This window comes from Prionailurus viverrinus, chromosome C1 (assembly GCF_022837055.1).
Source record: "Prionailurus viverrinus isolate Anna chromosome C1, UM_Priviv_1.0, whole genome shotgun sequence".
NCBI lineage: Eukaryota > Metazoa > Chordata > Mammalia > Carnivora > Felidae > Prionailurus > Prionailurus viverrinus.
In genome coordinates, this window is record NC_062568.1 from 68,332,560 (window position 1) to 68,358,023 (window position 25,464).

Below are 25,464 nucleotides of genomic sequence, written 5' to 3' on the forward strand. Positions count from 1 at the left end.
TGAGCGTTCAACTGACTGAGCCACCCAGGCGCCCCTCAATCCATTTTTAAGATGAATCAAAGTCCCCTGCCTGTGTCTGGAGATATTTATTTTCATTAATACCTTTTACTTGGAGTACTTGATCACTATTTTATCAAAAGCTACCTTTTTACATTAAAGAACTATCTCTGTTTCAAGATCCCTTTTTCTATTCCTTTCTCAGAAGCCAAACTAACAAATCTTGTTCTCTTTCTAGAAGAGTCCCCTAGAGCAGGAGCAGGTTACCTTAGAAGCGAGGTATTTCACTGCGTCCTCTCTTGGTCTCTGGTTCTCAGGAGTATCAGACCCAGACCCAGGGGGTGTTTTGGCCATGTTGGTAACAACTGCAGAAGAGCTCGGTGAAAGCAACGGAGTGAAAGGAAGATCCTGGGAGGAATCCGAAGCTGCCGAGAAAGAGGCCAATTTCATCATTACAACATCAGAATAGGGGTATGATGAGATAGGGAACGGATTGCTTGAGTAGACCCAAAGAGTACTTTAATAGGTAATGAGTGAACAGCTTTCCAAATGCAAAGGTCCAACGGAGAACACAAAGTGTCCCTCTCAGCCCTGCCCCCCATACACCCAGATACCCTCCCAGGAGCAGTGCTCTTTCTGGTTTCTTTCATTTTCTTTATATAAAGTCTTTTCGCTATATATATATATATATATATATATATATATATACATACATACATATACATACATGCATATACACATATATGTATATAAATATATATAAATAAATATAAATATGTATGTGTGTGTGTATATGTATGTATATATATATATATATATATATATATATATATATATATATAAATAAACTTTCATGGCTCACTGTTCCTGTTCACCATGTTAGAGACACTTTCTTTTAATGGGTTTATTATACATACAATAAGATGCGATTACTCAAATATTGGCTTCTATTTTAAGTTAGTTTTTATACTATGAGTAAACCCAGCACAGAGGACAAAGGCTGTGGAGAAGAGGGTACAAAAGAATCGTGCATAGACTCCTCCTGGGTTTTTCTGCCAGGAGCCGAACTCTCCAGGGCACCTGATCAGGCCTCACAGGCCCTACAGCTGAGACAAGACCAGGGAAGGCTGTTCTCATCCCAGGTGATGGCTTCCTGGGTGCCAGGATAGATGGAAGGGTTCAAACAGGTTTCCCAATGTGCTGGCAGACGAGGTACGGCAGCTAGAACAACTTGAGGAAAATGGGGACTGTTTATCCCACAGCAATGTCCCCCATCTACCTGACACGAATATCATAAACTAGACGAGTGTTTAAATATGCACATACTTTTTGGTGGTGAACTGGGGCTGCTGGAAGCAATCTGCCTCATGCGGCTTCCGTGGCAGCTAAGTGCCACCAACTTAGAAATGATTGCGGTCTTCCCAAAGCCCACGTTTCCAACCACCACGGCTCCTCTATTTTCTGTCAGTTCTGTGTTCCTCAAGTTTTCTTCTATCTGGTGAAAGAGCCAATCCCTTCCCACAAACACAGAGTCCGTTGTTATGCTTGGTACTTCAAACAACAGGGGTTTCAACAAAATGTCCTGTGGCTTGTAGGGAGCAAATCGTGCTTAGAAAAAAAAACCACAAAAAACAAAAAACAATCATTATTTTAGAAGAATGTCATAATTTTATACACTGATAGTATTAGCCTAAACTTAGGTTTACCCTACAAGGAATCCGTATTTCCAGTCTGGTTCTATGAATACTTCTGTAATACCTCATTTATAATCCCCTGTTGGTTTTACAAAGGGTCCTATTAAAATGACTTGCTACTTCTTTAATCATGACTCAGGGCAGACACCAGAGGATTAGGAAAAGGGATTCAAGGGGCCAAACCAGGCCTCATCGGTTTGTCTGAAACAGTGTTTAAGATAGGCTCCTTCCACTACTGTGTTAGTAAAATGGAAATGTTTTCCTAGAGACGGGGCCCCAGCTCTCATCTTGGTGTGATGATGAGTGGCCCCTTTGGCAAGGTTCCCGACCACCCGACTGTGTGTTACGGGTAGACTTAAGAGGTGACCAACAGCCCAGGGAAATGAAACAAAGCTGACTCTTTGTTGGTCACAAAAAATATCCAGTGAGTGTTAAATTACTCCTCATTCCAAAATAATATACTGCGGAATTATTTTCCAACTCCAGAAACGAGTTCATCACATATTTTAAGGAAGAAGTCCCAAACCTCTAAAGGACGGCTTCCTAGCACATTTAACAAACTTTTAGCACACACACACAATTCATGTCATGGTTTTAAATGAGCTGGCTTAAACGCTGGTTATCCCAGATCCTCAATGTTGAGTGAATGTGCTCATTATATCCATTATCCCAGCAGATGCAAAGATAAGTACCTTTAACTTCCTGTGCCCTACCTCCGGCTGTATTGTGCCACGGCAATCTAATTGACGTTCGAAGAGGGGCATTTCTCTGCCCGTCTAAATAACTCAGATCCTCCAACTTGGTTGAGCTTGTTGCTGTAATATTAAACTGAAGTTTAGTCTTTTCAAAGTTGATTTTAATATCATACCCAAACTACTACAAATTATAAATTACTAAGCAATTCCGTCCAGGCTTTCCATTCACTTCAAAGTAACTTTAGTTTTGTTTGCCCGTCCCAGCTTATTTTTCCAGCAAGGAGTTCACCGAAAAGTGGCAAAAACCAAGTGTCTCTCATTCTTAAAATTGTGCTGCTATGGTTTCCAGAATTCTCCATTATTCCTGGAAAGACACAGACTCCACCAACAATTTTTATGAAGAAACTTGACCATCACGTGTCACTCAATACAGCTGCAGTACATACTGCAGACACAGAGCACGGTCCCAGAGGTCTTTCCCTGCAATTCTGGAGAGCCTTCTGCTGTTGCTGGAATCCCAACCTTGTTAATTCAGGGAGCAGATTCTGCTGTACAATTCCACGGTGCTCAGAACACTAACAGTCAGCTCAGGACAGTGAAAGGAGCCATGTGGATTTCATCAGAAATAAACATTCCTAAGCTTTACATTTTTATGTATATGTTATATGCTATTTTATGTGTATTTTTAAAAATTCTAAAAACAAGTAATATTTACCTCTGATCAAATCAGTAAGTCACACCACACAGGTACCAGTTAAAACGCATTAAGGGTCTATGCGAGCATACATACAAGTTCGATTATAAAAACAACCAATACGGGAGGGGAAGAAAAAAAAAAAAAAAAGAGGTAAGAGTGGGAGAGAGCCAAAGCATAAGAGACTCTTAAAAACTGAGAACAAACTGAGGGTTGATGGGGGGTGGGAGGGAGGGAAGGATGGGTGATGGGTATTGAGGAGGGCACCTTTTGGGATGAGCACTGGGTGTTGTATGGAAACCAATTGGGCAATAAATTTCATATATTTAAAAAATTAAAAAATTAATTAATTAATTTAAAAATAAATAAAAAATAAAAACAACCAATACAAAATAATGTTGCTAATTCTTAGCAATCCTTAACAAATACACAGTATGTTTTTACCCTAAAAGAAAAAAAGAAAAAAAAAAAGAGCCTCCTTTTATTTACATATATATCCTAGGTCACAATGAGAGAATTCTAAATAGGATTAACCTAATTTGTTTGTGGGTTGAGTGACCCAACATTAAGATACTGCTGATCCTACACGTACAATTCTCTTCCAGGATAATAAAATACAGGCATCATTTGAGGGCAAATGAGTGGGGAACAGGAGTGGCATTCTGAGGGCTAGGGCTTCTAAGGACTGGTAAAATCATTAGCGGGACCAAGTTTTGAGGGAGAGAAGTCAAGTTGGGCCATCTGTCTGCCGAAAGCCTTCTGGCTGCACAGCATCCAGCCATTTACCAGCACCATCTGACCAATCTGGGTCCTCCCCATTTCCCCTCCTGGGGCTTTCATCACTGTTAGCACCACCCTCCTTATTCCATTCAATAAGCACCTGGGCGGCTCCAAGGCCTGGCTCTGTGGTGGCATGTCCCCTCTTGCCACGTTCCCCAAAGGGCAATCCACCCCATGCCCTACTCACTTTCCCAGTCCCAGGAGAGACATCTGACGCCTTGACTTCACAACAACATACACGTATACTCCTGGATCCTTCTGGTGTATATCCACAGCCTAGGTACACATCGTGTGCATGCTAATGTCAATATTCCACACCAATCTTTCCCATTAGAAACATTCGGCTAAGTCCTTATGTAGGACTCCCACATAAGCCTAATTTATGGGAATCCAATGGCAGCCTCTAGCTTCAATCTCAGTCCTTCACAAGTAGGGTGTGTGAAACTTCCAGGAGGGCCACCAGGACCAAACTGATTACTCTGGCTCCCTACGATAATATCGCTTGGAACATATAGTTCTAGGTTCCTGCCTGGGACCTAGGACTCTGACCCAGGCCTCTGCAAATGCCCCCTTTCCTCAGCATGCCTCACTGTGGACACACCACAAGTTGGAGGCTGGGAGTGGGGAGAAGGATCAGCCACAGCTGTAACCCATAAGCCAAGTTGGGTTTGGAGCTGGAACAGCCACAAATATCTGGCCTGCTGCTTCAGCCCTAGAGAACTCAAAGACACTTGGAGCCTCCAAAGGGCTTCCTATTTCTCTTCTTCCCCTAACCCCTTAGAACATGACATTCAGTTTGTAATTTTGTGACAACTAAAAGGACTAAGAATAGGAGAGTATACAAAGGGCATTCCAAAGAGAGGATTGCAAATAAAAGCCCTAACTTGACACAGATGCAGGAGATGGTGAGGCTTCAAACACCTCTGTTTTCAGATTTACCGTCACTATAGCTCTGGCTCCAAAGTGTGCAACAAAGTGGCCTCACCCTCTCCGAAGCTCTGATTCTCCATTGCAAATGGGATTAAGATGCAGCGAAACAGACCGTGGCTCAGTGGGGCTGCAAGACAGGAGCTGCCAGCTACCACTGCTTCCTACAGCGTTGTCACGGCCACTGAGAGAGACTTGAGTTGGGGCAGTGAAGCTTTAGGTGCTCCCCACCTACCAGAGCAAGCGACCTGGACCACGTGTTGCCTTCTCACACATGTGTACAGTAGAGTTTCAGATATTACCAGCACAACAGCTAGACTCACTTCCAGTATTTAACGATAACTGTTTTCAAAATCCTCAACACAACTCAGGGCTGAGAAAAAGCAGAGGGAAAACAATAATTTTATGCTGCCGTAAACCTACAGCTAGTAGCTCCATGGTTAAATTACACACTTGTTGCATACACACACATCACATCGACCATCTGAGAAGGGTATTTTAAGATGCTGCAGGAGAGTTTTTTGAGGGGGTGGAGTGGGGTGGAGGGAGCAGAAGGAAAATTCTCTAATTGGAACAAAAAGAAACATCGGTTGAATACCATGGACTAACCTATCAAAGGTAAATACTATCAAGTCGAGGCAATGACCAGTTGGAATTTCAAGAAAATTGGCTGGTAATTCTGTTTGTTGGTATTCTAGAAAACTAAATACAGTGTCTGCGATCCACTTAGCAATTCAAAAGAAAAAGAAGTTAGTCAAAAACAGTGGAACCTAATTACCCAATTTCTAGATTATCTAAGATATCATGTTAAAGGCTTCTCCTCCTGTTTCCTAATAAAGGAATGAGGTGCCCATGCCACACATTTGATGTAGTATAAAGTAATAACCTGACTGCAGCATTTTAAACCAATTCCGCTCCAACAGATACCTTTACAAAGAAAATCTCTGTACAGTGAAACAATCTCCAAACCTAGCCAACTTATTTTTATAGTCTTTGACGTAAGAATTTTACTGATTTCATTGTATTAGACACAACAGTGAACAGACAACCACAGTTCTTTGTAACAGGCTCACTGACAGTAAAGGCTGGCAACCTCAGGAACTCACTTCCATAGGCTCACTCCCTGGGGGAAGGGGCAGGCAAGTCCCTTGGGGCAGCTGCAACCAGAAGCCTGGTATCGCCTTTCCTTCATCTGCCAGTCCTTACTCTTGCCCTCATATGCCAAATGTACTCACTTGATGTTTCCCAAATGGCAATTTGTGTTTGCATGGATCTTCAGATGCAAATAATTCCCAGGGATTGCAATATATGGTCTGTGACATATTATTTAAGGCCTTCTAACATTGAGGGTTGTTTACTACCCTGTTTGTAACAGCTGGCCTTCTAATCACTAGACAAAGTGCTACACACAGTCTATATGACCTGAATCTTTTCTTTTCAATGACACTGGAAAAGTCTTGCCATTACTTTTTATTATTATTATTATTTTGTTTAATATGAGTTGCCATTACTTCTTAACTAAGGTTCAGCTTCAGGGGTAGGAAGGCAGGCAGTGAAGTTTCTCCCAGACTCCTGCTTGTTAAAAGGTACCATGAGGTAAGGAACTTGCTTATTTCCTTCCAAAACAAGCTTTCAGTTTATAAAATTTGCAACACAGAAGAAATGAGCAAACCCATTAGGCCAGGCAGCCACGCTCAAACCCAGAGGTAACACCCTCCCATTCCACAGGAGGTCTAGCTCAAGTGCGTACAGAGACGCTAATGAATAAGCACAGCAGAAATCAGAAAGCGCTGCTCTATAATCACCGCAGTCTCCTGGAAAAACTCAGCTCACACCCACTGTCACTCCACATGCCAGGAGATCACATGAAAGAACATCAGGCAGAAAACATAACCCCAAATGGGGTGCTTCCAACACTATTAATGTATTAATGCATTTACTAATTTTAAAATAGCTTGATTAAATTGAATGCAAGTTTGCTATTCTGTTGAAGTCAATAAAACTATCAGGTTCTGGGATCATATAAATGAATCGTTCATCATAACTAGGTAGATAGACACAGTCTAAAAGGCCTTGGGTGTAACACACTTTGCTGTATGTAGCAGGATAGTGGTGGGAGGGCATAAAAGCTTTCGGAAGAACCATCACTCAATACGCATAACGCTCCCCAGTATTTCTCTCTGGCAGACGTGCCAAATCCCTCTTCTGGAACAAGGCCATTTACTTCCTTTGAAAGTGAATTAGAGCTGCGCCTCAGAACTTTTCCATTAGGGCCATTTATGTATCAGCTGCTTCAGAGTTCCACTGAAAAAAGAATGCCCAAGAACAACCAGTCTGGCTGGCCACATCCCCAAGGAACAGTAGAGAAAAATCATTTGATGCAGGGAGACAGAACCTGGGAGTGTTAGTAGAGGGGGAATTTTCAGTGCTATATTGGTAACAGAGAATAACTGCAACAAGGTCATCTTCTAAATTCAACCCAGGAGCGTGGAGTTTAGAAACTCGGGACCGTCAGAGCAGGCAGGACAGCTTGGATGCAGAGTTCCTGTCTTCGCCCATCCCAAACTGCTCTCCTTGTCTGAGGACCCCCGATTGTCAACTAGCAACAGTCACCCCTTTTGTATCCCCTTCTTGTTCCAGCTGACCCCATTCCACTAAGGAGTGCCTGTCTTTCCCGTTTTCATTTCCTTGACTGACAGGCCGCACTTGGGCTGCTTATGGCTCATGCTGTGAGCTCCCTTATAACTGAAGGATACAGCAAGAGGACCTCCTATCTGTATGATGAGCCTCAATTATAAAAAATTAGTTTGAAAGTTGGATTCAAAATTCTTTGAGTTGGTATTAACAAACTCACTGTAAACGACCCCTGTTTACCAACATATAATAAGAAGGCACAAAATTCACTCAAGCTTCAAGTACCAAAAACAAGGACAAAATTTTTGGTACTTTCTTCCTTCATACACGAAGTGCCATAGAGTCTAAATATTAGATTTAAAGAATTCCAGAGTGGAAGGATCAGTTAAAGACCATTAAGGACAGCCTTATCATGTTTACAGGTGGGTAAACTGAGGCCTAGACAAGGTAAGTGCCTGACCCACGATCACAAATCTGGCTTGTGTCTGGACCAGATTCCCAAGTGGAGAGAGTGAGCATGGGGCACCTCAGACCCAGTGAGATAACCCTTCTGGAGAGACCTTACCTGCAACTGAGTTGGGCCGTGGCATTACTAGCGAGCTGGAGCTCTGAGAATAAGGGACTGGACCATCTCCAACTGAGGCTTCAGTTTTGGGCAGCACGCTCTCCGCTGACCCAGGGGGCTCCTCTTCTGCCACTGGGGAGCAATTATCTGCCCTGCGATCATGAAGCACTCCTTTCTGTACCCCTAACCTTAGGCTTCCGTCCTTATTCCATTCCAAACTGGAGCCACTCCGGTCATCATTTTCGGATGAACTTGTAATTGTGGCTGAAATGAGAGACCAAAATACTTTGAAGGAGGCCAGGCACAGCTGGGGCTGCTGAGAGTTAACACAAGCATACTGCCCTCCCCGTGATCAATGAAACTTTTCCGGTCCACACAGATTTTTATCAAAGTTATGTTTCATACAATGTATTTTGGTACATTAGAAGAATGTTGCTTATCACGGGAAATAAACTAAGTCATTCTACCAGGGAACAAAGGCTGGTAAGATAATGAAAAAGCTGTCTAAAAGTATCTGAGAGTTAACAGTAAACCTATGTAATCTAGAGATGATATATCCCCTCTTAAAGATAAATTGCTCACAAAAGAATTCATATCTCATTAAATTCCTTTGAACCTATAAACATTTTTTTTTCCAAATTAGCATTTGTATATGGGGCAGAGGACACGGTGATACAATGGTTAATGCGGAAAAGATGCGGGAGAGATTCTAGAAGAACAAAAATACAATTATAAAGTCAAGCAGAGAATTTGATCCTTAGAATTAAACTTTATAGCATCTGTTCAAGATGAATCAGAAAGAATGATGTGATTTTATTCTCCTTTAGCAGCATAGAGTGGAAAACATCCCAGCACACAGAAAACACAAGCATGGGAAGGGATGCTTGACTACAGAATTTAACCTTGAAGAAAGAAAACCAGCATGGAAAACCATCTTGGCAAAAGAGGAGGAACATGATGTAAGAAAACAGCAATATTCACCCTACATGGCTTCTACCAATAGCCACCTCTAATTTAAAGACCCGAGCCCCTTGCGAGCACAGGTTACTACAGACCCAACACTGGCTTGTGTCCTAGAGAACAAGGGCCATGTCCTCTCTGCTCCCTTTGTGTTTCCTGTTTGGATCTACACAGTCTAGGCCCGTAAGTGAGAGATTCAATGGGATGTGGCAGATCAGAGTGTGGTATAATAGAACTCAGCCACCTGGATTAAGTTACTTCATCAATATAACCCGGATGATACATACTATCAGCAGGCTGGTGAATGAGCTGCAACAGGCTTATCTAGGATCAAAGGGTCTGAGAGAGTTTTGTTTTGTTTATTTTTACAACACTCTTTAAGGTTTAGAAGACAAAATAATTTCCTCGCTGTGACAGAAGACATTCTGTCACGATTCTAAAATGTCCTTTAGTCCTGCTGCTCCAGTGTGGACTCATTATCCACTGCTTGTCTCCCTATTTAAAAACCCCTCCTACACACAGGAGCCTCAGAGTGTCTACCTCCCTTTTCGGAAGAGCACAGCCCCTGGCACATACTAAGCGCTCAATGAATAAGCAAATGAACAAACTTCTCCTCCAGCTGTGCTCAGAGACGCTACATTTAATCTTACGGTTATTGATTCAGGACTTGATTTTCTGTCTCCAACAAAAATCTAAGCTGATTTGGGACAGGCCCACCCCAGGGTGTCTGCCATTATTCCCAACATTTCCAAGTATTCTATCCACAGTATTAAAACTGGTATCTCCATCTATTTGGAATCAGTCACAGCCCTGTGTGTTTTTTTAAATGGACCATTCATATGCACATAAGTATGGCAAGCATGACTCTTTCCACCCTGAAAATGCTGGTGATGATCGTAATAACAGCCACTAACATTTATTTCAGGTTACTATATGGCACGGAGTGTGCTAATGCTTCATAGGAATACTCTATCAGTGAGATCATTGCTTATTAATTATTATTAACTGTAATCTTGTTAATAAGCTGTGATTGTTACAGGCCTTCCTTTGTTAGCCCACTGTTTGGGACTCAGAATGCTCTTGCTGCAGACATAATTAGTTAGGTTCCCAGGCTACCCCAATATCTAAGTTACAGGAACAGTGACAGGGCGGGGGGAGGGGGGCAGCAGGGGTGGAGGTGATTTGTTTGGTTTTATTTTGTTGCTGCTTTATTTGGGGGCACATACTCTTAAGGTCAAAAATACATAGAAAGTCAGAGTGAGGTTTCTCCTCATTTGCTTTCCCTAAGCACAACACACATCAGAGTCATAACCCCAAAGGTCTGAGTCCTAACTCAGTCCACAAGCAGTGTGATCAGGGACTGGGACTTCCCTCGTTCCTGCTACAATGACAGCACCAGAGGCAGCAGAACAGAACAGGGATGACCTGGTCAGGGGTCCTAGATTGCAGGGACAGGCTGGCAGTCCCATTCTCACTGTTCAGCCACAGGTGCCCAGGTACTGATGAGTGGCAGGAAAGTGGGTGCAGGAGGAAAACACTCAGCTGCAGGAAGAGTAGCTGAAAAGGGAAGTCCAAAATGGGGTTGCCGTTTCAAAATGAGGGGAAGTTCATAATGTATTTCTAAGTAGGAGACTCTCCCAACTGCCCTCATAGTGTTCAGCTAAGACACACATTCCACTGTGCAGGCAGGCAAGAAGTTCTCCAGCCACAGGTCCTCCCACTAAGACTGCCCCCCTTCACAGTATTCCTCCCTACGTTGCAGCACCAGATGCAGCCCACACAGCTTGAAGCCCCACAGTGTAGCCCCACAATGAAGCCCTGACACAGAGACAATGGGGCAGATCCAGGCCCAACAAGAGCAGTTTTCCTGTATGACCCAAGAAGCACACCGGATAGGGCAACAACAAAGTCGCCAAGAAAGAGAAGCTGGTTCTTACAACAAATGACAGTCTACTCAAAAATACCTATTGGGGCGCCTGGGTGGCGCAGTCAGTTAAGCGTCCGACTTCAGCCAGGTCACGATCTCGCAGTCCGTGAGTTAGAGCCCCGCGTCGGGCTCTGGGCTGATGGCTCAGAGCCTGGAGCCTGTTTCCGATTCTGTGTCTCCCTCTCTCTCTGCCCCTCCCCCGTTCATGCTCTGTCTCTCTCTGTCCCAAAAATAAATAAACGTTGAAAAAAAAAATTCAAAAATACCTATTTTTCTTCCAGGCTAACAAATTCAAATGCCTCATTAAGTTAATCAGTCACTTTCATGTTAACAGGCGCGCGCGCGCACACACACACACACACACACACTCACACACCCCTATGGCAGCATCTCCACTCTGATGACTTTACTTATTTGCTTGAGCAGCAAGCAAAAGTTTATTAGAGTAAAAGATTAGAAAGGAAGAATAGTAGGAAAGCTCTCTTTACAGAGAGTGGACACCGGGAACTAAATGCCCACTATGATGACTTAAAAAAAAAAAAAAAAAAAAAAAAGCACCACCTGAAAAAAAACTAAGTGACATTTGATATTTTCTGGAGATTTGGATCTTTCAAGTTCCCTAACAACTCAAAACTTCTAACATTTTATTTCTTCAACTCGTACAGATGCCAGCTTTTGTCAATTAAGACTGGCCATTATCATTCAGACAGGGTCTCTACCGTTCTTCCAACACAGAGTATTCTGTTAAATGAGTGATTTCACAGTATTCTGTTAAATGATTAAACCTCAAGTTTTATCAAGCTAGGAGATTAGACTTTGCTTCTCACAATTTAGTATTAAATTCGGTTTGGTCCTGCTCACTGATTCACCCGTGCTACTTCTGACTCTGCACACCATTGCAAACGCCTTTTAACCAGGGACGGCGTGTTCTCATTTCTATGTAGTAACGGCACTTTTAACCAAACCTACTAGCACAAAGGGCTACGTGAATTCAATGCACACTCAAAACATGTTAGGACATATACGTGATCACCACAGCGCTTAAGAAGGGGTGGACAGGCTAAGAACCATCAACCCACTTTACAGATATGGAATGCACTTGGGAAAGACTAATCTCTCCTTCTCCCCCCGCCCCCTACCTCTCTCACACACAAACACACACATGGTTAGTGGTAGGTCTAACACCAGCCTTTCTGACTGCCTACACAATATGTATTGAAACTCCCCTTGCCTTACACAGCTCTCAACAAGCAAAAGTTCTCTAAGTGTGTGTGGCTAAAAAGTACTTTGCAGTTCATGAACTTTGCCTTGTTAAAAACAGTAGCCCTCAGGCAGGGGCTAGCGGAGAGAAGCCAGTCATGGGCACACAGCAGCCAGGAAGTGGAAGAGACATTAAATGTTTTGCTATATAAAGTACTACAATAAAACTGTATTCCTTTCCCTTCCCAGCTTTCCTGCACCCACCCTTTTCTTTGCCTATTGAAGGTTCTTTGATATATTGAATGTACACTGAAAATAGAATTTTAAAAAATCAGTGTTAAGTCCAGGGCCCAGTAAGTAGTTCAGATGGATCTAAATCAAGTTACAGTTTTGTTTTTTTTTTAATTTTTTTTCAACGTTTTTATTTATTTTTGGGACAGAGAGAGACAGAGCATGAACGGGGGAGGGGCAGAGAGAGAGGGAGACACAGAATCGGAAACAGGCTCCAGGCTCCGAGCCATCAGCCCAGAGCCTGACGCGGGGCTCGAACTCACGGACCGCGAGATGGTGACCTGGCTGAAGTCGGACGCTTAACCGACTGCGCCACCCAGGCGCCCCTCAAGTTACAGTTTAAAGGAACAATAAGAAGAAAATTAAAATGACTATAGCATTAGTCCAGAATTGTTGAGGAACTAAAGGCCATATCAAACAAGTGTCCCAAACAGCAGAATTTGTCTCCCTTTGAGGTGGAGAAAAGACAAGATGTGAAAAGTGCAAAGGGCTTCGGTTCAAATTCCAAGGGCCCATAAGGGGTAAGCACCTCCAGGCAGAGTACTAGTGATGGGCACATTTTTGTCTTTACCTTACAGACATCATAATTAGGTATCTGACTGTGTCTCTTTGTACAGGCTGCTAGGAATCCTAAACCTTTCTGCCCACTGAGAATCAAAATGAATCAAGTCTTATGAACCTGACTCCTGACTTCACCCTTGTTTTGCATTTTTATTTTTTTAAATTTAAGTATAGTTGACACACAATGTTACATTAGTTTCAGGTGTACAAGGAAGCAATTCAACAACTCTGTATTATGTTGTGCTCTCTGCAAGGAAGCGTGGCTACCATCTGTCTCCATATGCTGCAATACGATTGCCTATATTCTCTGTGCTGTGCCTTTCATCCTCATGACTTATTCAGTCCTTAAATAGAAACCTGTATCTCCCATCCCCCTTCATTCATTTCCACCCCCCCTCACCTTCCCTCCCTTCCGCTCTTTCACTTGCTTTTATTTTCTTTCCTCAGCTCATATCATCATGGGGAAAAAAAATCTTATTTTACTAAATGTCTATTTGTAAGCATTTCAAATCCACTGGGGAGGGATTAAGTATAAAGCAGCCTCAGGAAATAACAGCAGTGGCTAACAAATATAACAGTGCTTACCATGTATGGGTTCTAAGACCTTATCATATGTCAACTCGCTGAATACTCCTAACAGTCCTACAGGCAGGAAAGCTGCATACAGCCTGAAGCCTTGTCATGGTGCCCCACGCCGTTCTGATCATGCCACACTATCAGAAAAACTGGAGCATGTATCCCAAACCCATGTATTTACAAATTATGTACATGCATCACCCTAATTTATTCTAATACAATCATACACCAAAAAATATATTTTGAAGAGACTTTTTAAAAAGCCCACAAATTGACATTTGTCTCAAGCACTCTACAGACGGTCTTGTGTTCTCCAATTTTCAAAGCCAGGGCTCTAGAAAGAGAGTCCTTTGTCCTTCCTTGGGTTGTGGACAAAATCAGATATAAGGACATGTATGTAAAGTGCCTCACATATCATGAATACCCAAGAATGTTTTCCTCCCTACACAACTGAAAATAGAGTAGCATTGAAAAAACAAAGAAACATTTTCAACTCCTATATTCAGTATGATGATTGACACAAAGTTTAAAAGTTAAAACGCTCGACCAATGAATTAAAGATCAAACAAGAAAAAGACATAATGGTTGCTTAGAAAAGTGGGAGACGGGAATGAAAAAAGAAAATCCCAGCTATACTATAGATACACCACCTCCTTTGACCTGCCAGCATAAAGATCACTAACAACTTTGGAAAGAGAAACCCGAGTCTAAATGAGACTGGGTGAAGGGCAGAGAGAAGAGTCGAGGAAGCAACGGTGCCCAACGCCCTGGTCCTCCTGGCCTGACAGGATTCGCTTCTTCCCTTGCTCACCCCCAACAGCTTACACAGTTCGCAGCTGCTGTGCTGTATTTTGCATCTCCCCAGGTGACAAAGGGAAGGATTGCATGGATGAAACCAGCCTGCCTGAAACCTTCGGACCAGAAACACCAGACTGGGCTTCTCCCTCAGCCCCACCTGCAAAGTAACCAACCACACAGCGAACAGAGGCAGCTCACCTGGAGTGACTGCTTTTACCTCCCTCAGCCTGGCGAGGAGAGGACTCCAGGGAAGGCACTCGACCTAACTCGTCCTTGCCTGGAATGCCACAGGGAAGGTGGCCTGAGTTACCTTTGGCTCTCAGGGACTTTCTGGCTTCTCCTTCCACAACTTCCGATGGACAACGGCTTGGCCTGTATAAAGCACTGCAGAGCCCTGCTCCCCTTCTGGATTTGCACACCGGCACTATGCTTTGGCTTGTGGCAGACAGATCTCTGTACCAAATCTCCAGCTCAGTGCTCATGGCATTGCGCAAGGCATGCTCTGTTATGACACGCAGGAAGGCCAAGGACCCAAGCCATGGTTCACAGCTGTATTTGTGAAGTCCCTTAGACTGTGGAAACACCTAAAGGATCAGTGGGCGCAGGGCACTGGCAGAGTGGAGGATAGGCCACAGTGCCTAAACACAGTCTGACACAGCAGGTAACAGACTCCAGAGAAAAGCCTGTGGATTTAAACACCATGAAGTTTTCTAGCGATAACACCCAATGCCATGCTTAGGTAAAGCTTCACCTAACCTGCATACTGAAGGCACAGACACTGGAGCTTCTGACATAGTCCAGTGACTCCCCAGAATTGTGCACTCTTCCAGAAAAGAGCACAAGGCACCACCAGTAGTTGCTATTATTATGCACCTACAGCATACATCTTCCATCAAGAGGTGTCAATCACTGCCATGTTTTAAACCCTTTTTCAGTAATTGATAACTTGCCCAGGTCTCCAAGGGCAGAAGACCACTCTTTGGTTCCACAGGTGGACAAGTTTGGAAACAGATACTGTACCTGGGCTTTATTGTAACGATGCTGAAGAAACTTGCTGCTGGTACACAGTAGGTGCCAATAAATGCTTGCTACACCAACAGAACAGCCTGAAGAATCCAACTACACTGTGAATACAAGTACTACAGCAGGCATTCTGCTGCCTCAAATCATCACGAAGGATTTCTTTCCCACATTAAGTATATTACCAAATTATATATGTAAAGGCAAATGTTCCTCCTTCACCCAGGAGATTAAAAAGAAAAAGCTTCTATAATTAAGGATGATTTTTTAAACTGCAGGCAATGTAGCAAAATGAATATTAACACAGATCTCAAACACTCTAAATAGTTATTACCAAATCAATTTCAAAGCATTTCAATTTAGTAGCAAGCAGGGCAATACAGGTGGCAACAAAGCAGTATTAGCATAAAATCACAAGGGCAGGATTTACAACAGGTTAAAATGAAAATAAAATACAATTAATTCCTCTTTGTAGGCCTCTCTATGCATATGATCATCTCCCTTGGGACACAAAGTCCAGGAAATAAAAGGAACAAAAGGTCTCTAGCTACCTCTGGAATCACTCTCATTTTACAAGCCTAGGAGGGAGTTGAGTCACAGGAAGATAAAAGTCAGCCCACGAGAAAACTTTTTTTTTAAATATACTAAGCTACTGGGCAGAAAACAAATATTATCAAACTCTAGCAAGCACCAGCAGGATACTAATCAAGTACCCAGTATTTCTTGCAAGCCACGTTTGCAAAAGAAATGTTTCTGTGAAGGTATGCCCCTGCCTAAATTTACACCTGCCTTCTAGCTTCAAAGGGAGAAAGAGCAAAAACAAGCTGCGCCACACCTCCCCGCCAGAGAACAGGGAAAGGCAGCAGGAAGAGCCTAAGTTCTTTACCCTTTTCATATTCTGAGCACTTAATCTCTTGAAAGCTATCTGGCCTGGTGGAATGTGGTGGCTCAGGTGTTGGGAAGCTGGGCAGGTGAACAACACACCTGCTCTGTGTGGGACACATGCCCAGTGGGGGAGATGTGGATGCGGTCCACTCAGAATAACCCTCCTCCTTCATGGAGCTGTCCTAATACCAACTCTCAACAGGAAACAGATCTGGGATACTACGAAAGTAATTCGGAGACTATAAATGTCAGCAGGTACAAGGAGACAGCAGAAGAAGGGCCTGGAAGGGACAGATGACTAACTTTTAATGGCCTCTTACTCAGCCAGAATTTTTCTAATTGCTACCTATAAGTCCTTCTCCTGGGCACATCTATTATTAACGCATAGGAAGGATTATTATTTTGTTTTTAAATCGTGATAGGAAAGCTTGGTTTTGTTTCTCCTCATACAATATGCATTCACTTTCTTCCTAAAGAGAGAAATAACCTATTTTCTTGAAATACACACACACACACACACACACACACACACACACACACACACACAACACTGATCATGATGTGGGCACAGACAAAAACTAAACAGTATGTTTAAATCAAACAGTGCTTGTTAAAAAAAAAATAAATAATAAAAAATAATCAAACTGGTATTCACACGCATTCCAGGGAATACACCTACTTCATTTTTTTCTGAGCTGAAATTAACACAGTTTGCAAGTTCCATTTGTTAACAGTGGAAGTAAATTTATTCAAAGGAGTGTCACTAAGAAAAAATGTTTTCTCAGGCACGGAAGAAATCCCTTTAAGAGCCACTTCTTTACAGAGTTTTCCCTTTAAAGCAAGTTATTAAAAAGTTACCTTATGCTGATTGAGTATAGTTTCACATTTAGAAGGTCTTCACACTGCAAATTTGAAAAATCAGACACTAATTTCTAGGTAATGCTAATGATTTTACTATCTACAGAGTAGGAAATTTTACTTTAAAAAATATATGTGTTTGTAGGGAATTCAGTTACTCCCCATCCAGCTGTCAGAGACAGGATTTGTGCATGACAGAATTATGATACTTCTAAAGAACATCATAAGAACGCGGGGCACCTGGGTGGCTCAGTCGGTTAAGCGTCTGACTTCTGCTCAGGTCATGATCTTACGGGTCATGGGTGCGAGCCCCACGTCAGGCTCTGTGCTACCAGCTCGGAGCCTGGAGCCTGCTTCAGATCCCGTGTCTCCCTCTCTCTCTGCCCCTCCCCTGCTCATTCCCTCTCTCCCTCTCTCTCTCAAAAATAAATAATAAAGATTAAAAAAAATTAAAAAAAAAAAAGAACATCATAAGAACTTGGACCTCGTCAAAGTAGGGTGAAGTGAGACTCCCCTCTGTAGGACAAAATAAAGCTGGAACAGAGGGCAGAGGATCTGCTACCCTCTGACCTCCACACAGAAAGATTGGAAGGGGTCCAAGAAATTCTCCTAATGGTCATTATTCTGCCCTCTCCCCCACTAAGCTGTTCCCAAAAAGAAACTTCTCTTCACCCGCAACATGTCAAAACCAGCAGAAGCAGAAGAAGGACACCCCACGGCAGCCCTCACAAGGCTGTGTGAGCATGTGGGAACGGAACCTTCCCTTCATGGCATCTGCTGAGCAAAAACATGTAGATTAAGTATAATCGGCAAGATGGAAATCAGCTTACATAGTAAGAGGAGGGCCAGGAATTTCTAAGGATGGGTTAAAACTATTTGAAATTTCCCCTAAGTGCCCTATATAAACCGTGCTAATACTGTGCATACAATTCTGAGCTCCATATGGGCGCCTGCAGCTACCTTAAACTACACAATGCCACAGCAACTGTGTGCACGGGCTGACAAATCTTAAACAATTTAAAGTGGAAAATTAAATGGAAATTTCCTCCCTGCTCTCTCCAGGGCCTATGGAACTTTAGAACAGGGATCCCAACCAGCCCATGACAAGCAGCTGCCAGGCCTTCCAAAGCAGGAAGCCAAGGTAGCTCACCTTCATCATTACCCATTCAGATCACTGTGTTCTTGAATATTTTACTCTGTTGAACACTTAAGATGCCTAAAGGCTGCTGTTCCCAGGCTACACCTTATAAAAACAGTCATGCTCCTCAGGTAGATAAAGCACACACGCCACCCCCAGCAATCACAAAACCACAATTGAGTCACAGATCCCTGCTCTGTGATGAGGCCATGAAACCTGCATACCCTGAATTAATTCAGAAGGAAGCACTCTGCCTCCTCTGGCCCCACCAATCCTGCCTCTTCAAAGAGGTGTGGCTAGTCTGCCTAGAGAGGAAATACTTGCTTTTTTTCCCCCTTCTCCTCCCTACCACACCCTCTCCTATATCCCTTGGCAACAGGTTCTAGTTCTGCAGGTCATGGAAGGAGAGTGAACAGAGGAACATTGTCCCCAGCAGTGTTTCCCTCTCAGCCGCCTACAGTCCTCACTCCCTGCAGAAGATCAGCTAAGGCAGTAAGAAGCACAATTTCCAAAGCTGGGGGTCTTCTGTGAAAAATGGATGTACACTGCCTAATGACTAACACTTCATATCAATGGTCACCATTTTTCATGCAAAGCTGAGTTAAGGGAACGTGTCTGACTGGAGCCAAGGAATGAAGGACAGCCTCAGTGACATGAAACGTGTCATTTACCTTTAACGACAAGACAAACATTAAAAGATGTGACAATACCAACTTGGAATGGGAATACTGCATAGCTTCTTTCAAAACCAATTAAACATTCCTTCCTTTGATGCAACTTGATAGTGGCAACAATTCTTCCTTAAATTCTCATTCCCAACACCATGCTAGGAGCCCAGTAGACAGCCGGAATAACATAAATAAGGACCGCTCTCCATCCATATGGAGACAAAAATAAACAACAAAACCAGAACAAGTAAATTAAAGGAAAATACTGAGGTGCTATGGAGAGCATATGATAGGAGGTCTAACCAGTCTGGGATTGGATAGAACTGTACTTTTGCAAGTACTAATTAAGAGCCTTGGTATTCCTGCAGCTCAATTTCTCAATGACACGACAGAAAACAAAACCAGCAACTTTTCTTTCCACTCTTTACAACACTTTTAGGGGCACCTCAGTGGCTCAGGCAACAGAGTGTCCAACTCTTGATTTCAGCTCAAGTCATGATCTAACAGTCCCGGGATCGAGCCCTGTGTGTTGGGCTCTGCATTGGGCGTGGAGACTGCTTGGGATTCTTTCTCTCCTTCTCTTTCTGCTCCCTCCCCTGCCCACATGTGCATGACCCCCCACCCCCAAAATAAAAAAACAAAAAATAGAACACTTTTAAAATTGCAGCACTGTATCTCAACAAGAGAGAGAGAGACAGAGAGCAGGAGGAATGAATAAATGAGTGAAGGTCATTTTCTGTCACTGAAAAAGTTTCTGTCAAAACAAGAAACTGGCTTGGTTATAATTAGAGGCATGTAAGGTCAAAGGCAGATCATTTCATGAAAAGAGAAAGGCTATCCCAAAAAACTGTAGCACTGACCAACTCCTCTTCTGAAGGAAGGTAAACTATGGATGACAGGACATTTCAGAAGGGTGAAGAATGCTGTAAAGGAAGTCAACTGGCTACCGCAGAATACAAGAGACCCATTAGTGATGGACAGCGCAGAGAGAGGGTGTGAGGACAGAAGTAACACTGAGGAAAATTAGTTGACCTAAACAGTAGGTGGGGAAGTGGAGTGAGGAGAGAACAGGAAATCAGTAGAATAAGCTCACTGTAAGGGCTTAAAACTGAGTGAAAGAATTTAAATTTGCTACAGAAACCTCAAGCCCCCATTTTATTTTTTATTTTTTTAATGTTTATTTATTTATTTTGACATAAAGAGAGAGAGAAAGAGAGGGAGGGCGAGAGGGGCAGAGAGAGGGAGAATCCCAAGCAGGCTCTGCATGGTGCATGGGAGTGCAGAGCCCAATGCAGGGCTCAAATTTGTGAGATCATGACGTGAGCGAAACCAAGAGTCAGACGTTTAACGAACTGAGTCACCCAGGTGCCCCATCAAGCCACCATTTTAATGAAATGTCCAGAACTAATCAACAGAGACAGAAAGCAGACTACTGGACAAGTGAGGCTAGGGGTGTGGAGGAAATGCAGTGTGACTTCTAATGGCTACACGGTTCTTTTTGGGGTGAGAATGTTCTGAAATCAGATGGTGGTAATAGTTGCACGCCTTTGAGCAGACCTAAAACTGTTGAGTGGTCTAAATGGGTGAATGCTGTGACATGTGAGTGCATCTCGGTAAGACAATTAAAACTGCAGGAAATGAAAACCTACTGGAGAGCCTGAAACAAGTGAAGACTGAGGGCACGGACTGCCATCCTTATGCAGAGGGCCCCTCAGAAAGCTGCAGTGAGATCTACATCGGGGATCTCACAGGTCTTCTGGGGCAATCTCCAAAATATACAGTGCATGAACCTGCAACTTGGTTTTGCAAATTACACTTGAAAGAAATAGAAGGTGACTAAAGAAAATAAGGAGCTCAAATGTCATTCCCTTTAATTATATTCTAATGTGGAAGTAAGTGAGGTTCAGTCCACTTACTTAAAATGCAAAATACTCCTCAAAGACATGTGCGTAACTCAGAAAAAGGGAAGGAACTGAATGTTCAGTAGAGCTGAATATTGTTCAACAGCAGCACAATGCTGGAGCACAGGAGGGCCCGGACAATCCATCCAGTGGTCCCACATGTCTGTTATCTGAAAGGCACCAAGCTGGACACCTGAGACACACAGGTGTCCAACCCCAACTGCAAAAACATAAAGGCACACTTGTCTGGGGTAAGATGTAAAAACAAGGGCTCTTAAATTCCCAGTTGATTCTAATGTGCATCTGGGACTAAAATCTACTGAACTAATCAGAATCCTTACTTTTACAGAGAAGGAAAGAAGTGTGCAAAGAACTCAAATGTTATGCAAGTGATTATCCAGCTAAGCATCCTAAGAGTCAGTACTAGAATCTGTGTCTCCTGACCCACAGTTTAGGACACCCATACCTACTGTGTGGGTGTGTGGGGCACAGGATGGATATCCTTACAAAATTCTGGCCTCAAAACAAGCGGTCAGATACCATTAAAAGAAACTAAAGAACAAACGCCTGGAAATAAGTGAGGAAATAAATGACCTTGAGATTGAGGTAGGACGACGCCTCAATATGCAGGGATTTTATTGCCCTGGTGTATGTCTTCGTGGGATGAGATCCCCAACAAATGGAATTAATCGATGAAGAGGTAAAATTTTATAACTTCACAGGCCAGATCTGGTCTGGAAATTTTTTAACCAAATGAACCCAGTGTTATGAAAATAAATAAATAAACAAATAAATAAACAAACACCAAGGAATGTAAAAGCTGATGCTTTATCCTCTCGGCTGCACATGGAGCCAGCGCGGTCTGTGAAGAACAAGGCGGGCCCTGGCAGACTGACCTTCACAGACCACGCTAAAATCCTCTTAAGAAGTGCCCGGTGAATGCTCTGGCTGACGTACATGGAGCCATTACATTACCGAGTCGTGTGCTTCTTACCTATAATTCCACTGTCCTTGCTTTCCAGGGTGGAACTAGGGCTGCTAATGGTCTCACAGGGACTTTTGTTGGCTGCGGTCTTGCTGACACAGCTATTCAAGGTTGAGCAGGGGCTATCGGTGCTAGGAGATGCGGTGCTGCTTGTTAGTGTGGAGCAAGGACTGATGCCTTGGCTTAGAGCTGTGCACTGCAAGACGAACGGAAGGAGGAGTTAGCACGGCTTTACACAGGATGCTGCTACACAGTCTTTTGTTTCTGGTGCGACAGCGATAAAACTCAAAACAGGAACACGGAAAACAGCTTTTTAAAACTAGGGAGCTTAATATGTATGTGGTCTTCCAAATTTTAGAAGAGAAATATTCTTGTTCTGTCCCCCTCCCTTGTGATTTCTTTTCTTTTTTTTTTAATTAAAAGGGCATTCTTAGAAATAATTTAGTGGGAATGCACATTCATAAAACAGAAATAGCAAGCAGGCAGACTTCCTTTCATTTAAAGTCTGCAGAAGACAAATGGGTTCTTTGACCTCTGTACGGAAAATCTGGGAACTCTGTTTTTGTAATGTTTCATGAGCACTGCAGCCTGATTCAATTCCTGAAGATTTATGGGCTCTGCGGTCAGGGCAAGGAGGCTGATGGCCACTGCAATCTCAATCAGTGTGTGATACCCTGGCAGAGACCCTCCCAGGGGGCAGAGGCTCTGGCCCCTCACAGCCATGCAGACATATACATCTCGAATGGGAAGCGGCAGGCTGCCATTCACTAGGATGCAGCGTGCTCTCCCATGCAGGAACCATTTGATCTCCTCTTATTTTGTCTCTGCCTCATCTCCTACAAATCTTTTCCTCACCCCGCTGACCCTCCAAAACCCCCACCACGAAAAAGCGCAGGAAAGCACATCCCAAAGCAGCCAGCTGAGAAGAATGGTGTTATAAAGATAAAAGTAGTATCATGACTAGGAGATTCTTGCAGCCACTTAAATTCATTTAGCTACCCTTGCCTGGGTAGTGACCTGAAGGTTAATGTGGACATTTTCTTCAGTTCTGCGCCCTTCTGCCTCTCCCCACCTCCCCACTGCAGAAATCACAAACTGTCGAAGTAAACTTCAATACACAACAGCTCAGACTCATGGACTGAACAGGGACTTCCTCACTCAGGGAGGGGGAGAAGACGGTTATGCCTTCGTTCATCCTCTGAGCAGGTAGGACATGCAGGGTCTTCCTCAGGCATTACCATGGTTTCATTTTTTTCTTCAATGGTTATGTGTGTGGCACTTGGGATCCCTTCTCCCAGTAAAAATCCCAGCCTTGTCAACAGTTCTTGAGCTGCCGGCGAACAGCTCGGTTCATTATCGGCCTTTGCTTCTGGAACAAAGAGAGAAAACAATGAAGATGCCCCTCTGGGGAATTTCAGGTTTGCATCTGGAGGAGTCCGCGCTGCAGCTGCTTGTCTGGGGCTTTTGTGTATTTTTATAAAATGCACAAAGTTTGACAATGCTGCCTGTCCTCAAGCAATACATTCTAATTAAGAGGCTGTGACAGGTTAAGAAAACAGTAAAAGAGAAACTCCAAGTGCAAAGAGTGAAGTATTTGACCTGAATCAGAACACAGTGTGATTATAGGATAGCAATTCCTATTTCCAGGTCCTGTGAAAAAGGTATACATGAGACACTAAAGGCAGAAAGAGGCCTGCCCTTCATCTTAACTCTTTAAAAGCATAGGGTGGCCAACGCCCACAGGAGGCTGAAATAAAGTTAAACCCCAGTGGCATACTGGCAGAGACCTCGGCTACTTAAATGTTGGGGTACACCTGAAATCTCAGCTCTTATTAACCAAGACAGGGGCATTACTACTTTGGTGGAAATGTCCTGTGCATACCCCATTCCCACCACAGTCAAAAGTCAAAGCCAGGACTCCAACTCAAGGGTCAATTGTCGGGAATCTACTCTGAAACAAAGATTTTAAAACCCAGCAAAATGTGTCCCAGGGACCAGGCCCAAGAATACACTCTGCTGTTTACATGGGGATGTAGAAAAATCAGGCTGTGTTCTCAGCACACTCCACAGTAATGCTGGAAGCACAGTTAACCTGAAGGTCACAGGGCATGCTTAGAACCTGTCCTTCCTCTGGCCTCCCTGACCGGCTGGCCATCTTATTTTTCCCACTTAAACACATTCTGTTGTTGGGTTTAAATGTTGAGCTACAGGTTAACCTTGTATCCAAAGGCTTAAGGGAACTTAATTAAGGGTGACGAAATGATATTCACACCATTCTAACACCTTTCCTGTATTTTTAAATCAGCATCCATCAGGGAATTAAAAAAACAAAAAACATATAAAGCAAACTCTGCTTACAGATGTTAGAACTTAAAAAGCAATATGCAACCTGTAATACTCTCACTCAATGTTTTGTTCTTTTCTGTTGTCTAGAGACTCAGACCTATACATTCATGAACCAATTTTTCCTAGACGTGGAAATCTGCAGGTGAGTCTTAGAAAGATAACAAGAGGAAAGAACAAAACAGCAGTGTTACCTTTGAGCTACAATTCCACCACCAAAGTTCAATGCTAACTTTGCCTTCTTTAAGGAACCGCAAAAATCAAAACAAGTAGAGCTGAGAAGACCATCTGTATTATCCTCACTCACATATCAGTTTTGCTCAGTCATGCTCCCAGGATAGCAGCTACAAGGAAAACCAGGCTGGTCGTATCTTCAAGGAAGGAAAAGGATCCCACCCCTTGCTTACTCTCAGAACTCCCAATGTGTGTGGTAAGAATTGCTGTTTGCCAGCCTAGATGTTTTTTAGTTGCTCTAGAAAACCACGGGGGTAAAAGAACCAAGGCTGATTGTTTTGGGTTAAGAGTGCCCGCATGTTTCTGGATCATTTGTGTTAAACCTGTAACAGGAAGGGGCAGCGGCCACAAGCCAATGGAGTAAAAGAGCACTCCAGGGTGGGTCAACCACACCCAGAAGGCCACTCTACAAAAGGCCTCTTCCCACCAGAGATTTCCAACCACATTTTGATTCCCAAGGCACTTGGGCATTTGGGAAAAGGCGGCAGGAACTAAACCAAATCAGTAAAACCCAGGCACACCCAAGGGCTGAACCACTTCAGAACAGGATCAGAACACTTCAGAACAGCCTCACCCCAAGGCTCAGACAGGGCAGCTATTTTATCTCAGGTGGCAGCTGGACCAAAGGGAGAGAACAGGATGCAGACGGAAAGGGAAAGAAGAGGGTAAGGGGCCAGAACTCAGCAGTTTTTCTACTACACGTCCCCCTTGCCTTTCAAAACAATCTCTATACGGCTACCAAATTGTGACTGTGCCCTTGAATGTCTGAATGTCTAGCTTCTGGTTCGACCTGAAACTCCAGGGAAAGTGCCAGAAACTACTCCCATTTGGCAGCTGCTGTGGAGGCACAGAGAACAGCTGCACAGGCTTGGCTGCCACAAAATTTACCCTGACGACAAACAAGGCCACAGCCTATTGCTCACGTGGGGCTCCTTCCGAGACCCTGTAACCCATGTAGGTCCTTGGCAGGGGGGGTTACCCCCCGAGGAGTCAATGCTGCCTCCACACTGTGTCTGTAGACAGACACCCTAGACTGTCAAGGTTTCACTAAAACATATGTATTTATGCAAAGACAATTAACTCCTCATCTAAACCTTGCCCACAAGCTGGGAGCTATGGCAATTCCAGGTTTA

General features: G+C 43.5%; 1 protein-coding gene across 7 annotated transcripts in view; it reads right to left on the reverse strand.

Annotated features, from left to right (window-relative positions):
• Positions 1 to 25,464, reverse strand: part of TANC1 (tetratricopeptide repeat, ankyrin repeat and coiled-coil containing 1) — a 242,642-nt gene that overhangs the window by 56,849 nt on the left and 160,329 nt on the right. For 2 of the 7 annotated variants that reach the window (XM_047870166.1, XM_047870165.1), the window contains 6 exons: positions 22,993 to 23,123; positions 21,764 to 21,950; positions 7,987 to 8,250; positions 2,384 to 2,506; positions 1,324 to 1,605; positions 265 to 422 (listed from right to left, as the gene is read on the reverse strand). In XM_047870166.1, the coding sequence (XP_047726122.1) occupies positions 265 to 422; positions 1,324 to 1,605; positions 2,384 to 2,506; positions 7,987 to 8,250; positions 21,764 to 21,950; positions 22,993 to 23,123 (1,145 nt within the window). The remainder of the gene's footprint in view (positions 1 to 264; positions 423 to 1,323; positions 1,606 to 2,383; positions 2,507 to 7,986; positions 8,251 to 21,763; positions 21,951 to 22,992; positions 23,124 to 25,464) is intronic. The other 5 variants (XM_047870169.1, XM_047870167.1, XM_047870168.1 and 2 more) reach the window with 5 other exon arrangements.